Source organism: Siphateles boraxobius, unplaced genomic scaffold (genome assembly GCF_051911475.1).
Source record: "Siphateles boraxobius isolate OS27281-9 unplaced genomic scaffold, OSU_SipBor_1 13, whole genome shotgun sequence".
Taxonomy (NCBI): Eukaryota; Metazoa; Chordata; class Actinopteri; order Cypriniformes; family Leuciscidae; genus Siphateles; species Siphateles boraxobius.
The window spans coordinates 7066071-7083126 of NW_027508733.1; the positions used below are offsets into that span (position 1 = coordinate 7066071).

Genomic DNA, 17056 nt, shown 5'->3' on the forward strand with positions numbered 1-17056 from the left:
TGTTACAGTGTAATTATATATTTAAGTACAGTGTAATATTAATTAACTACATGTACTTACTATAGGATTAGGGTAGGATTAGGATTTGGTTGAGGGTTAATTGCATGTAATATTTGCAGGGTTGCTGTATATGAAACAAACTGAAAAAAGCAACATAACATAAATTAAAAATAACTGAAAAATGTGACTAACAAAGGAATGTAAAACGGAATGCATTAAAGAATAAAATGAAATAGGCTATTCAAGAATATTCATCGTTTTGTCCACCAGATGGCCCAATACACCAGATTCAGGTAATGAACCCGAATTACCTTTACGATCAAATTCAGGGAGCATTGGTAAACAAAGCTTTGTTTCACATCACTAAAATATTAGACCACACATTTTTTTTTATCTTTACTGACTAAAACTCCAATATTTACCACAATATTTATGACGTGTTCTGTTTTCTCTTGTCATCCTCTTGTAGATCTGACGTCATTGACCAGAAGAACAACAGCAGCCGCAGAAGCCACGCCCATCAGCGCAGTGACGACCAATCGCAGCACAGCTTCAACTGAATCACAACAGGGGGCGTGGACTTCTGAAAAACAAAACAACTGAGCAATCATAAAACATAAGAAGAAATGCAAGTAAATATTATCAAGATGATCCAACATGTTACACCTCAAGTAGATGTGCATCTGTTGGAGGTTAAAAAAGCAAAAAGAGAAGTAAATGTGTAATCAGCATTTTCAGTTAGAGCCGAATATCCCCAGCATATACAAATATTTACAGACGGCTCAAAAGATCCAGAGTGTCAGACAACTGGGGCTGCTTTTTTAATTCTAGACAGTGAAAGTCAGTGGAATAAAGCGAACATCAGATCATTTGAGAGTCTATATTATGGCAATACTCTTGGCTTTGCTGTAGAGGAACATAAAGAATGTTTTCATTTGTTCTGACTCAGTTTCAGTCTTAAAGAGTCATCAGGCTATTCTCTTCAGTATTACAAATTAATTTAAGAATTGTTCAAAATGATATCTCAGTCAGTTTTATATAGGTTCCAGCACATATGAGTAAAGGGAAATGAGGATGTGGATAAATGTGGCAAAACAAGCTTTACAGAGAGAAACAATAGAGATACAAGTTCCATTAAAGCTAGGGTCTACGATTTCAAAGATTGTTCATTATTAATAACCTCGTTTAGATGCTGGTTATGGTTCTACAGTACAATCCTAACAATATGAAGAGAAAAAAGAATGAAAAAAAAGCATTCACTCTATTGGGTGTACGGCTGCAGAGAAGTTGACCAATGTAAGCTGTCCGGCCGGACAGCTTACATTGGTAGACTGCTCTCATCCAATCCAGCTCCACTTGAAACTCCGCGTGGCGCTCGCGTCTCCACCCCACCGCACCCGACCCCCTCCTGCGACATGAAATTGCGCGAGCAAGCAGCTGACAGTCTATGCTAGCTAGCTAAGTAGCATCAGATCAGCAATGGATAAAAAAATAGCAGACAGCAGCAAGCGGTCCCTGCTTGCCCCTACTGTAAAGTTTGGAAGAAAGAGAAAGTCTTTAGAGGAACGAACAGAGATAAAAAAAAATGTGAAGAACGCCGGACTCTAAGTAGGATCAATATAGGGTTCACCATTGACCGTTGGAGGAAGCTTCAGGGAGATCTGGGACTCAAGACCGACGCTGACACGGCTGACTTTTTGTTGAGCAGGTAAACATTTATTTATACTTTTATGGTGTGACGTGTAACATAAATAGCTTTTTATCAGTCTGACAACTTGCTCATGCTGCCGGTCGGCATTGGAATGTAAGCCGTTTAGCATCGCCTATCACTGCTCACGGGTCAAAGTAATTATATTTCTTGAAGTGCTTGAATATATTTCAGTAGACCTAGCGGGTTTCTGTACGAGCCGATCGGCATTTGAACAAGATGCGCTGTGTGCTGCTATAACAAGTAAATCCGACATCATACATCTCCGTTCCGATGTTTACTACCGGTGATCACAGCTTGACTGAGTGACGTTGTTCAGGTCGTTTCCCGGTGGGAGGGATCAGGTAGCACAGAGGGGAGGGGTGTGTGTGTGTGCAGGGGCGGGATGAGTTTTTTAAAAATTCACAACCATCTCAGGCTTTCTCGACCGATTTTGAACATCGTAGACTACAGCTTTAAGCAAATCAGAAATTTAAAACATGTAAAGACGTTTTAATCTGGAATAGAGCGACAGAAGAATGGCAAATAAAGGAGAACAATGGAAAAGGGGGTATTTCTTTTCTTTATAGCTTAATTAATAAAGTATTTCAAATGATAAGATAGTAAAATCAAGGAAAGAAGAGGTTATTTACAATAGAATAATGTTAGGACATTCCAATTTAAATAGCACACTTAAAATAATAGGGAAACATCCAGATGGATTATGTGAACAATATCATGTTGAAAAAACAATTCCTCATAAGATTCTTGAATGTATTAAGTACGAACAAGAAAGGAACAATATGATAGAAGAAATAAGGAAAAATGGAAATTAAAAATTAAATTTGAAGATTTTAATAAAATGGTCAAGTGAAATAAATAGTAAAACAGGGAGACAGGGCTGATACATAGAATATAATATATATATATATATATATATATATATATATATATATATATATATATATATATATATATATATATATATATATAACTCTGTTGCACACTCCGGAGCAGAAGATGGCGGTAATGCACTTAATACGCTGGTTGCCATCCGTTAAAAACCAAGAAGAATAAATATTATAAAATATGTGGTTTTCAACAAGCTGACTTTAGCTGTTACAGGCTCAAAATTAAATTAAAGTGGTGGTATAATGCCCCTTTTTACAATATGCAAAATATGTCTCTGATGTCCCCAGAGTGTGTATGTGAAGTTTTAGCTTTATTGACCCTTTTGAGGGTCAATAAAAACACGTTGTTTTGTGTGTGTCCCTTTAAATGCAAATGAGCTGCTCCCGGCACGGACTGAGTTTCAACAGGTAGGTGTGTGTGTGTGTGTGTGTGTGTGTGTGTGTGTGTGTGTGTGTGTGCGTGCGTGTGCGTGCGCGTGTGTGCGCGTGTGTGTGTCTGTGTGTCTGTGTGTGTTAGCCGCTCGGATTACCTTATGCAGACACACACTAAAATGTCAGAAACTGTTCTGCCTTTTATGTGTAAACTGGAGTCGGACAATGGAGAGACTCAAGAAGAAGTGACAACATGTAGAATGCAACAGGACGTCTCTGAATGGTAGTTGATGAATTTATGTTGGTGATGTGGAGTTAACTATCTTCAATTAGCATATTCTGTCATGATAATCTATAAATCGCTCGTGTGGGAACTGTTGTAAGATGCCTACAGAGTGACATGCTATTGTGTTTGTTTTACGTACATGAGAAAAGACGGATGAGACAGTTTGAGCTGACTCACAAATGTGCTCGACTACAACAACTCTTCCTCTGCTCAACATGGACTGCGTGTTCCCGGGGGCGGAGTTTATGTAAGTTCTAGAGTTAGTGATGTCACTAACCCGGGAGGAAACTTGTGTAGTTCCTACCAGCTGTTTGTTGTAGTCGTTAAAAAAACTATTTCTTTAAAAGCAAATATCTTCCTTTGCTTTGAACTTTGAGCGTGGTAACTTTGCAGATGTTGTTTATGCTCAAACAGCAACATTACACACTAGCTAACGTTAGAAAAGTGAAATAAAAATCAACCACTCCTTTAAAATAAAAATTTAATTAAAAAAAAATATCTGCACAATCTCCTTTTGTGCTCCACAGAAGAAAACAAATCAAACCTGTTAAGAAAGGCATGAGTAAATTATGACAGAAGCTCATTCATAATGTCTGGCATATTAAGTTATCAATCTCAATACAATCAACAAATTAATTCAGTGAATGAATGTGAATAATATCATGAGTGCTGTGGTACCTGCACATGTGTGACAGAGTGTGTTGATGTCCAGATGTGTGGTCTGGTTGCTGATGGGATTGTTCAGCACACAGCTGTAGGTGTTTTTATCCTGATATTCCACCTCCAGAGGTAGAGAGAGACTGATGCTGAGATCACACACACTGATGCTGGACAATACACTCATTCCTGCGTACCAGGAGAGAGTCGCATCACTCACATTCAACACTGATGAACACACCAGTGAACAATTTGAAGAACAGTGTGAAGAGTTACTGATGATGACAGGAACAGGCAGACGAGCTGGAAAACATGAGAGAATAAACAAATCTGGATAAATCTAAACAATCTCTTCCATCCATTGTGTTTAGTGTGATTAGAAAATTTCAGAATGTGAAAATTAAAATAGGAAAATTTGAAGTTTGAGACAAATGATCTCTACTCACCATAGACAGAAACACTGAATGTTTTTGATGTCAGTTTCGCTCCCCTTATCTCTAGTTTATAAACTCCAGTATGTTCAGCTGTGGTGTTTGTGATGGTCAGAGATCCAGTTTGAAGATCCAGTTTCAGTCTGTCTCTGAATCTCCCATCAGGAACATCATCATATGTGGAGAAGATTCGGTTCTCTTTGTTGATTTGAGCTATCAGAGAGTTTTCAGCTCCATATTTCCACAGTATCTCGTCGTCTTTATGTATTTCAGTAACATTAGTGTTTAGAGTCACAGAATCTCCCTCCATCACTGACACTGAATCACCAAACACACCTGATGAACATACAGAAACAATATTTTTTATTTATTTATTTTTACTAAGAAATGTTGTTTATAAACACTGAATCCAACAGTTGTAACCTTTAGATGTGAATTGAAAACATAAAATAGTCTCTGCTGATGCAGGAACAAACAGCTGGAAAACATGAGAGAAATAAGAATCTTGTAAAGTGTACTATAAATATAGTGTTTATTGCAACATCAGACCTATGTTCTAAAACATAGTATGTATGTGGTGTTTTTTGGGCTGTCACCACAGGTTCACCACACAGAGAAAAGAGGAGAGTTGGAGGGACATTTTCACTACAAATTCAACAAAACTGAAGATCATCTACAATGACTGTACAGTGGATTGTCTTTGTGTGTGAATAATGCGTTGTGTATGTGGGACTCATAATAACATTCCCTGTAACATTAATGTTAATGTTTAGAGAGAGAGTACCCGCCATATGTCTTTATTATATTTGTATTGTTTACTTAGTTCGTATGTATTCTAAATGCATGATGGGGTTAATGCAGGAAATGTTTTTAAATCAATGTTGGTGCAAATGCATAAGACCCTGCTTAATTTGTAGTGAGTGATGCTCAAGCACGCATGTTGTTATAGCGATCCTACAGGAGAGGGCACCCACGGAGGTCGAGACACCCCTCGCTGCAGCCTGTAGCACGATGACGTAGCTGGATTGTCCTATAGAGGGAATGCGCGTGACGTCACCGTCAGCTGGAGTAATTGAGGCCACGCGAACTGAGTGGCAAAAAGACTGAGCGACAGCATTGGTTTTCAGCGTGAATGCCGTGAAAAACACACATAAAACGGGAACGAGCTTTGCGATTGACTGTACAACTACATTTGACAAGAAATCTGAGGTATATTTTTACAGACTGCCGAAAGCTACAGAACAGAGAAGCAAATAGATCGCTGCAATTCATAGAAACAACTGGACTCCAGGCAGCGAAAGGTGGATTTGCAGTTATCATTTTTGTGTCAATATGCTGAATTTAGTGGTAAAATCATTCTCTATATATTGTATTGTTATATATTGCAGTGACAACTCATCAATCAAATATTTACCACTGTATATTCTGTATAATTTGTCATTTTTAAATAAACACTGACAAACTATACAAGTTTTAAGTCTAGACGATATGATGATATATATAACATTGATATAAGTGATCACCTGGATTTAGACCTGCCTATATTGTATTTATATAAAGCGTTCACAGGCAAATTTGCTGTATGTATTTCCCCGGTGTCAAAATCAGGCACATATAAATGTCAGGAAACACGATTCCTGGCTGCATGTCAATATCCATGGATCACTGGATCTTTAGTAAGTTGTAAGGAACACTATATTGAGTCCAATCTTTAGTTTAAACTGATAATCGTTTGTTTTACTTGCGTTTTCGCAGTTTCCCCTATTAAATCCAGTCACGCAGCTGCTCTTCTGCCACTCAGTCCGGCTGAGGGGAAGTGTTCCGGCGGGAAAGTGACGTTAATGCATTCCCTCTATACGTACTGGATGGCGGTGTGTTTTGGCGACGTCATAGACGATCTCTGGGTTAAAATGCGCATGCGCTGGTCTTAAGTTACATGTATGCTCAATAGGCTTGTTTGAGATGAGCAAAATCTGCGCAGAACCGATCACCGGTGATCAGCGCGTAATGCATGCCGGTTAGAAATGTGTCCGAGTGCGGTCCGCCTTGCTCTGATGTCATGCTGACGTGTGTCAAAAAGCTCTCGCGAGCGCAAGGAGCACGTGTCGGATTCTGCAGTCGCGCGCAGTTGCTCTCCACCGACTGCGCTGATCAAAAACATGATGGGAAACGACTTGCTGACGACACAGCTTAATGTTGATTGGTTTAAACAACCGTGATGTATTGTTCTCTTTTAAAATGTTTGATTTTAAAACTCGGATATCATGTTTTATGCGTATGTGTTATGTGTGAATATTCCCAAACTCTCGGACAGTGCGATCTCTATGGGTTATGCAATGTCATTTTATAATAGCTATATATAAAAAAACACATAGCCTATGTCTGTAGGCTATTAAAGAAAAAATGATTGATAAACACTTATTTCGAATGGAATTAAATAACACGTACTTTGGGTGTCTTGTTCATTATATTTGTTTTCATATAAAAGCAACAGAACTTAAATTACATCCATTTTATTAGCAACACTGTGCACGAGCGTGAATCCCGCGATATCCATCATTGATCTCGCAGGTGTCTGATCCACTGCGAGAAGCGAGAACTGTCCGGCTTGCCTGCGCTTTTTTCACTCCTCCTCTCACTGGAGCCGCCTACTATCGACTACATTTCAGGCGAGGCAAGGCGCATCTCAAACAAGCCTAATATTGTATTGAGATAATGTTCTAACCCACTGCGCAATGTGACGTCAGAGTGACGTCTTTTCTATGTCATTTTTGGACGTCCAATTTCGGTCCACTGAAGGGGTTGTTTTGTAACGCCAGGCGACGTCTTTATTCAACGTCTTTTGCACGTCTAATATTGACGTCGGTGGGACTAAATGTGGTCGTTTGTGGACGCCTTTTCAACATCAAATTTAGTATCTTCTATAACTGTAGTCCCATGTTTCAAAAGTGTAGAGGACGTTTTTAAAGGATGTTGTCTGTACCATGTATTTACATTTATGCATGTGGCAGACGCTTTTATCCAGTGACTTACATTGCATTACACATTTACATTCCTTCTTTCCCTGGGAATCGAACCCACAATCTAGGTGTTGCACTAGGTGGCTGTTACACAAGTGCCAGTGCTCTACTGTTTGAGCTACAGCATTACACCTTTGTATGTGTCACTTACCACCTTCTGCTTGAGGCAATCAAATGGCGTTTTTGGAAAATTATCTTAAATAATTATAAATAATCTGTATTCATATGTATTAATCATGTTGATAACAACAATGTTGATATTTGTACATAAAAAAAATATTGCATATTAATCATGTCAATTTCCTGCACCTGTAATAGACGTCCAAATGAGGTCCAAAAAATGACCCAGTTCAACGGTCAAATGTTGAACGTCAACATGACGTCCAAGTTGGGTCATGGTTGGACGTCCAAATAGTGGACCTAGTTTGGACGTCGAATTGATGTCCAGAATTGGTCATGGAGCGACGGACCCAATATAGACATGATCTCGTCTATCCGACGTCCAGTGTTTAGTGGGAACCTGTGTAGTAATAATACTGATAAATAGTAATAAGTAGTTATTGATGAATAATTATTTACATTAATATGATCTTAGTTTCTTTCTACATACATGCAAAATAGTTAATTTTACAACATTTTAAATCACATGATTTTAAACCTAAATTTGATGGATTAATAGAATGTTGTCACCACAAGAATATATATATATATATATATATATATTTTTTTTTTTTAGTGTCAGGACATGTACGTACATTAAAAACAAAACAAAAAAAACAACAACTGATTTTAAGTTTCATATATAAACTGATTACAGCAGTCAGATCAAGCGCTTGTCACTAAAGTGACCATTTATATTTATACATGGCTGGCTATCAATGGACAGTTGTGATGTGGTTTTGTACGTCTCACAAAAAGGACAGTGATACAGGTTACAGCACCGTGTGCACCTTGAAATTACAGGGCAACTGCCCTTTTTAAAGTCATTCACCTAGAACAATGCAATAACAAATAAGTAATCATTAGCCGAGCAGAATCATGTTAACTTTAGATTAGCCCTGCAGTCTGTCCATAATGGTATTATGTTCTGAAGTAAAAGATTAAAATGAGAATCGCTGTGATTATCTTAAAAGTCATATCAGCTAAACACGTTTCGCTTCGGATCGGATGCATAACACTACACACGACTCTACATGTTGAAACAACAAAACAGTAAATAAAGATTCCAAAGATGAAATACCTAACGATATACAATCAATGTTGTTAATTATTACATAATTTTTCTTGGAAGATCAAAGCACGTCCGATTGTTCCACGATTGCTTACTAACTCTCTAGTAGTGCGCATGCATGTATGACGTCACCAAAACACACCACCGCGCGTGCGCGTAACAGCGTCCATGACGTATTGGACCATCCATCGTGCTAATGGCTGCAGCGAGGACCTCTTGCGGAGGTCAGGTGCGGGCGTGGACTAGAAACAACAACAACAAAAAAAAACTTTTTTTGGTAGTGCTGTGAACACATGCAGAGTTTTGTGTACTGTGAATAAATGCCATTGTAATGTAAGCAGTGAACAAGATTAAACGAACCCATCAAATTATGCTCGTTTTGGAATTCATTCATTTCGACATAGGCCTACTCAAGAGTCACCGGATGCAAATGACATTCCAAGAAAAAGCATTGCCGCCCTAGAATTATCCTGGTAAAAAAAATATAATTTCAAGCAGAAATCTAACGCTATCTCACGACCAATTCGGACGAGGTTGCTAAGCCTCAGTGATGGGTAGTTTTAGGGGGCGAGGTCTGGGGTATTCATTCGTACGAATTCATACGAATTGGGCAACTCATAAAATATACGATTTAGCACAAATCGTATAATTCGTACGAATGTGCGCCCAGTGTAGTCAGCATTTGTGAAGAAAAAGTAGATACTTTTGAGTGTGAAGAGTGTAGCAGCTTTAGGACAAACTAGGCTACTGTATAACGTCATACAATAGCGTCTTTAACGGTTGCTCTCTGTCGCATCCTGTCACAGTAAACTGGCCTGCCAAACATAAAGATAAAATCTTCCACATTTTATTTCATTTAATTTAATTTCCTGTATCGGAAATAAATGCAGTATCACGTGGGTCTTTCATGCGGAGACTCTCATCATATTCATAACAATGCATTTAAAAGTTAATGGCCAAAAGAATCGTTATACAAATTCACATTGTTGCAGATGAAATATAACACGGATTACATTACATAAATATTTTTTTTATCAGCTTAAATGTTGTTTATTAGTCACTCAAACCCCATTACCAAGCCTCTACTTCTGCCATGTGTGTAGTTTTTTAAACACTTTTATTCAAAACTTTTATTCTAAAATGTCGTTTCAGAGAACGCTAGAGCAAATGCAAAAATTGTGCCTCTTTTATTTAGGAATAATAGAGAACACAAAACCTTTTGGTGATTCAAAAAGTAGCCAATTGCTTTATTAAAACTAAAACAATATTTAATTTTTTAAAATAAATATAACTTACCAGCAATTTGCCACATGTAGAACAAAAACAGATTAATCATCTTCAAATAACAGCTTGAAATATGTGAACACTTGTGTGACAGACAGATTGTGAACTGATACAACGGTTTTAAACTGCGATATTAATATATAGTGTTGCATGTGATTTCTCCACCACAGGAATTGAACTCCACCCACATGTGTGAGTTATTCTTGCATGTGTTGTTCTTTCTCCTTTTAAGACTTGTTATTAGTGGCAGACGGTATTGTCTATTTTACAAGTTGTACCATTTAAGTTTTATATTGTTTCTATGTGTATTAACCTGACCTCTGGCCTGACTCTATTAGTGGTGCTTGTGTTTGTCGTAGACCCATGGATGAGGTGTGCTTTGACTTTTATAAGCAATCGGGTGACGATGTTTGCATGCAAAACATTGCATTGACTTAACATGGGGATGAACTTTGATGGGTCAATAGCTCTGAACGAGGATTTTGTAGAAATGTGTGGGTTTACACATTTGAAGAGGCTAGCAAGCTCTGTATGAACAGACCTCACAGTTGGGTGTAAGTTGTAGCCCTGGGTCGCAAGAACTGCCCAAATTTTTCCCATAGACATACTATGGTGAAGGACGGCCCAAGGAAGAAACATGTTTTTCCTACTATGGGAAATTGCATAGGAATATTGAGCATAACTCTCAAGTTCCATAGAGTTCCATTCAGATAGATCAATGGGGACATCTTTGGATAGAAGTGTCATAGAAACATGAGTGTGGGCTTCTTTGACTCTTTTTAGCAACATCACAAACCACCTTCACCATTGTGTCGGCTCAGATCTGATACTTGCAGAATCCACGTGTACCAGATGTGGGCCGGATCTGGGCTGACACTATGTTGCTGTCTGGGTCTATATCTCTGCATCAGAACATCCTGTAGATATTGGCTCTTTTGACTCATGTTAGCAAACAGGACTTCCAATATGCTACACATGCTAGCACTGCTAGCCTAGCAGTGAATTACATGCTAATTGTGATTAGCTAAGTGCTGAAATTTTTACTGAAATATCGTATAGACATGTTTTTATAAAATATAAAATTTATATTACAATCAATCAACCTGTTCGTCCCGTGAACACTCAGTGTTAATAGTTTATTAATTCTAAGAAATTTTAATTTCCGGGGAGGGAGATGTCTTTCTTACTGTACAGTTCTACTAAGAGCCTGTAGTCAAAATCTAAATCGTAAAATAAACTTTGTTGCAAGCAGAGAATCAGAACCAAATACGTATTGTGCACAAGTTTTATCAACTAAATCACAAACATAACTAATCTAAACACACATACATACATAGTAAAATGGTAAGTGACAGAATGAAACCGGAAGCAGGGAATGGAAAAGATCCATTTAACTATGAAAAGAACCGTCAGCGTATCATTTTCAGAGCACCTCATTAAATGTATACTTGCATGGCCTTTGCAGTGAAAACATTTCGTGTGAAGTTCCTAAAGAAACATTTTGATGGTCCCATGAGTCTCAATCGATTTCTTCTGCGTTGAATAAAGAAGAGGTGATGAACTTGCGTGGTTTGTTTGACTCTATGCTGGTTGGAAGTTCTCTCTCTCTTCATGAGCACATGGCTGGAGCGCCGGCCCTGGGACGGAGCGACCACGCAGAGCAACCAGAAGGGAAGAAGTCGGAAGAGTTGATGGTTGGAGTTGTGATGGACTTCTTCTGCATTGAATGACGAAGTTTTGCCAAACTCCTGATGTTGTCCTTGATTCTGTTCTGGTTGAGAGTCCTCTCTCTCCTGAATGAGCACATGGCTGGTTGTGGGTCAACGCCTGCTGCCCCCTGGGGTCTGGGGCCTGGTGCGGCCCCGCAGGACAGCAACCCGAACGATACCGAGAAGGGCAAGAGAAGGAAGGGCGTGTGTAGAGGCCATTTAAAGCCTGAGAAAGGTCCCAGCTTTCAGGGTTGGCTCAATCAATAAGCACGGGGGAATTTCCAAGCGGGAGATTCCTCTGTTGAGGGGATTTATGACTCTGTCTCAAGTGTGGGCCTTGCCATTTCTCTCCATTTATACTCAGATAGATATAACAAACACACACTGCATTCTATAAGAAGGTGACGTACACTAAAGTGTGAGTCATTAAATGAGGATTAATTAGATAGGAGACCCGATACAAGTGCGGTTACATTAACTAGTAGTTCTCTCATAAAATACATAGTATCAAAGACATAATAGTATCAAAAGACACTACACAAGACAGTAAATCATTCACACAGTGTTCTGCGGTGCATTTTCACTTATATGTCAGTTCGTCCATAAATTAACGCAGGAAAGTCTGTTTTAAGGGCTGTGGGTCTTTCCTACGGCCTCTGCTTTTTCCACGTGACCACATTTTTAACAGCAATAAAACCAACTTATCTGATCGTAGTCATGGTAAGACCCTTCTTGCCCTTGTTGGGTGAATGGGACCATAGATCCCAGAGTGAGTTTTAAAGATTATTTGTTAAATATACCAAATAATTGTGTCTGTTTTGTCTCAATCGTTACAAAGCACCTTTCACATTCTCTTCAGAAAATGTATCTAGTTTTTGTTTTTTTTCCACGCATTACTGTTTATGGATCAAGGGGTCAAGCAACTTATAGATTATAATTACTCTATTTTTCTGTAATGCAGTATCTGTTAGTCCAGCCATCAGCTCAAACCACATCTCTGTTCAGCTGTAAATAGATCAGACCACTGCTGGTTTCACTATGACTCACAAACGGAGCTGCTCGAGTTTCATGTATTCAGTGAATCATGTACTGTACATTTCACTTGGCATGAAATTTCATATTTATTTCAGTTTGAATGTACTAGCTAACAATGAGTGTTTGGTTAAACTGACGCAACTCTGACTGAAAAAAACGATTTGAATTCCACTAGTCCTGTAGTTGTTTTTATACACCGTGTGTGTGTGTGTGTGTGTGTGTGTGTGTGTGTGTGTGTGTGTGTGTGTGTGTGTGTGTGTGTGTGTGTGTGTGTGTGTGTGTGTGTGTGTGTGTGTGTGTGTGTGTGTGTGTGTGTGTGTGTATAAATGGTTGTCAGATTTTATAAAGAAAAAAATGATTTTGGTAAAAATGCATATTTTTTAACTATAACTACATTTGGTTTAGTACTTAAATTTTGCCGATAAAATCATAAAACATATATTAGATTAAGGTGATTTAAGTGACTTTTAATTTGATATGGTTGTTGGTGTGCATGTGCCGCTTTGACAATCATTTATATGAGATCTGGGAGGGAGCGGGAATAATGAAATGATCATGTGACTACAAGCTTATCCCTGATTGGTGGAACTGGTGGTGTTACACAAACACTGACTTGTGTGATCGCTTTTTGACTTTTCTTTGCATCTAAGGTTGAAAATGTACATCAGCAATTACTCACTGGTACTCTCCTTTCTCTGGGTACCAGCACATACAGTAACAGTGAAGGAAGTAGGAATGCATGAAAAGATATCATACATCATGCAAAAGTGCTGATTCATAAAAAAAAGTTACAATAAGATAACAAGGTCGCTGTCCAGATCTCTGAAGATGCAACCTCAAGTTCCTTACTCAATAAAAAAATGATATTATAATAGTGTTGCACTGTTACACTTTACTGTACATCTCTTTACTAACTGGATACTTTTGCACCTTAAATTGCAGCACTTCTACGGTTATAAAGCATAATGACTGTTAATGATGAAGCACTTTAAAGACATTTCATGACATTGCAGCGTGACATTAAAAACAGATCTTATTTTCTCTCACACAGAGCAATCATATAAATGTACTAAAAACTGAGGAGAGAGCAGGGCACAACCTAAGAGGCCAGTTGTAACCATAGACTGTAAAAACTTCTTGTAAAAACTTCCACACATGCAAACTTAGTGTATTTACTAGTTGCCATATCAACACTATGGAGAGAAAAAAAAACTGCACCAAAATTCTGAAAACTTTGGAAGATATTACTGAACATGTATTATTTTACATTTAATTTAAACACTAGACGGGTTTAAACCCCAGTTGTGCAGGTGGGGCATGTTGTCACACTGCGTTACAATGAGCCCGAATTAACTATGAGAGAGAGGTATAAGGGCACAACCCATCAAAGTGACAGGTTTATTGCCCCCCATAAAGCCCCGCCCCTCTCCATTTATGACACCATGGGAATTTCCCACGCTAGACTCCGCCCCTTCCGGACTGGTCACGTGACCGTGGGAATTCCCTAAAGGTACTCAACCCTCTCCTCCCTCCCATTTCCGGATGTACACTTGATGTACAACATGTATTAAAATTATATCATGCAAAAAGTTTTATTTTCTAACATACTTTTACAATTAACTAGTGTTTAAAGGTATTAAAAACGTTGTATAAAGTTAAAATACACGTCTTTAGCATTCATACATTTGTAAAATGTTCAGAACCTTAAAACATCAATGAAAAAATTTAAATTGCATTTTCTTAAAGTTATCAAAATGTGTTAGTATTAAAACATAGAAAACAACATTTTAAAAATGTTAATTACAAAAGATATTTAAAAAAAATGTTGATCACAAATGTTGACCTTCACACAGTATTTGTAAAACTATTACATTTTACATAAAACATCTTTTTAAAAACTGTTTCAAACACATCATAATATTTAAACTACATCTCCATCTCCATCTCCTCTGCATCTCCATCTCCATCTCCATCTCCTCTGCATCTCCATCTCCATCTCCTCTGCATCTCCATATCCATCTCCTCTGCATCTCCATCTCCATCTCCATCTCCTCTGCATCTCCATCTCCAACTCCTCTGCATCTCCTCTGCATCTCCATCTCGTCTGCATCTCCATCTCCTCTGCATCTCCATCTCCATCTCCTCTGCATCTCCATCTCCATCTCCATCTCCTCTGCATCTCCATCTCCAACTCCTCTGCATCTCCTCTGCATCTCCATCTCGTCTGCATCTCCATCTCCTCTGCATCTCCATCTCCAACTCCTCTGCATCTCCTCTGCATCTCCATCTCGTCTGCATCTCCATCTCCTCTGCATCTCCATCTCGTCTGCATCTCCATCTCCTCTGCATCTCCATCTCCATCGCCTCTGCATCTCCATCTCCATCTCCTCTGCATCTTCATCTCCATCTCCTCTGCATCTCCATCTCCTCTGCATCTCCATCTCCATCTCCTCTGCATCTCCATCTCCAACTCCTCTGCATCTCCATCTCCATCTCCTCTGCATCTCCATCTCGTCTGCATCTCCATCTCCTCTGCATCTCCATCTCCTCTGCATCTCCATCTCCAACTCCTCTGCATCTCCATCTCGTCTGCATCTCCATCTCCTCTGCATCTCCATCTCCTCTGCATCTCCATCTCCTCTGCATCTCCATCTCGTCTGCATCTCCATCTCCTCTGCATCTCCATCTCCATCTCCTCTGCATCTCCATCTCCTCTGCATCTCCATCTCCTCTGCATCTCCATCTCCTCTGCATCTCCATCTCCTCTGCATCTCCATCTCCAACTCCTCTGCATCTCCATCTCCTCTGCATCTCCATCTCGTCTGCATCTCCATCTCCTCTGCATCTCCATCTCCAACTCCTCTGCATCTCCATCTCCATCTCCTCTGCATCTCCATCTCGTCTGCATCTCCATCTCCATCTCCTCTGCATCTCCATCTCCAACTCCTCTGCATCTCCATCTCGTCTGCATCTCCATCTCCATCTCCTCTGCATCTCCATCTCGTCTGCATCTCCATCTCCATCTCCATCTCCTCTGCATCTCCATCTCCAACTCCTCTGCATCTCCATCTCCATCTCCTCTGCATCTCCATCTCGTCTGCATCTCCATCTCCTCTGCATCTCCATCTCCAACTCCTCTGCATCTCCATCTCCTCTGCATCTCCATCTCCATCTCCTCTGCATCTCCATCTCCTCTGCATCTCTATCTCGTCTGCATCTCCATCTCCTCTGCATCTCCATCTCCAACTCCTCTGCATCTCCATCTCCTCTGCATCTCCATCTCCTCTGCATCTCCATCTCCTCTGCATCTCCATCTCCTCTGCATCTCCATCTCCTCTGCATCTCCATCTCCATCTCCTCTGCATCTCCATCTCCTCTGCATCTCCATCTCCTCTGCATCTCCATCTCCATCTCCATCTCCATCTCCTCTGCATCTCCATCTCCATCTCCATCTCCTCTGCATCTCCATCTCCTCTGCATCTCCATCTCCTCTCCATCTCCATCTTTGCGAGCCTCTTCCTTCTTTCTGTTGGCTGAGTAGAAGTCAAATGAGAATGAACATTTAATTGTGTTAATTAGACCTATGTCAAAAATACTGCTGCACTGCTAGACACCGGATGCTATTTAGTTATTTAATATGTCAAATGTTTGTAAAGTCAGGTATACACCCATGATATGCTCAAGCCTTACCTGATTGAATTATGTTTTTATATTTCATTTTCAGCTGCTGCCATGTTCTTTTAATGCCTGCAGGATTGCACCTACATGAAAATTAAAATTAGGTTGAATAACATACTGTTCTTCCAGTTTCACCTCTGATATTATAACAGTTGGGTAAGTTACTCTAAAATAGTTATTAATTACTAACTACAAATGACATCTTCAACAGTGTAATTAGATTAATGTAATAATTACTATCTCTAGAAAGTATTGGTCTACTTATTACTAATTACTTCATAAATCCCATATCAACCTCAACCACTTGAACAATACAAAAAGAGGCAATAAACTGCACTTTTAATGCTTTCAAATTAACAATACAATTGCATGAATTATTCTTGAATTGACCAAAGTGTGTAGAGAGAGAAGGTTACATTAAAAATATACCTTTTAAAAATGTTGTGTTAAATCCACTATTGTTTAGAATTGTCCTATAGTCTGCAGTATTTAATGCAATGACATCATATTTTACTTTATATTACAGGAGAATTAAGAGTAATCCCTTTAATTAAATTACAGTTTTTAGATTACTTGGTAATTACACCCAACACTGTATAACAGTAATTAAAATGTAAACTTACGCATTGACTCAAGCAACTATTTTCTCCCAAGCTAACTCTCTCAATCGCCGCTGCTGCCCTGTTGCTTAAAAAAAATGTTTGCGTACTGCTGGTGAGAAATATGCAGACCTCTTTTTGTCTGGCGCTGTTACC

The 17056-nt window shown here is 39.1% G+C and overlaps 1 protein-coding gene and 1 long non-coding RNA gene across 2 annotated transcripts in view; one reads left to right on the forward strand and one right to left on the reverse strand.

Moving 5' to 3' along the window:
- Positions 1-17056, forward strand: part of LOC143735396 (uncharacterized) — a 271580-nt gene that overhangs the window by 53087 nt on the left and 201437 nt on the right. The gene's annotated exons all lie outside the window — the stretch shown is intronic.
- Positions 270-11686, reverse strand: LOC143736305 (SLAM family member 5-like). The gene is made up of 5 exons (XM_077227049.1): positions 11545-11686; positions 5303-5407; positions 4360-4680; positions 3935-4216; positions 270-583 (listed from the first exon to the last, which is right to left on the reverse strand). The coding sequence occupies exons 1-5, from the start codon at positions 11684-11686 to the stop codon at positions 456-458; spliced, it is 978 nt and encodes a 325-aa protein (XP_077083164.1). The 3' UTR covers positions 270-455.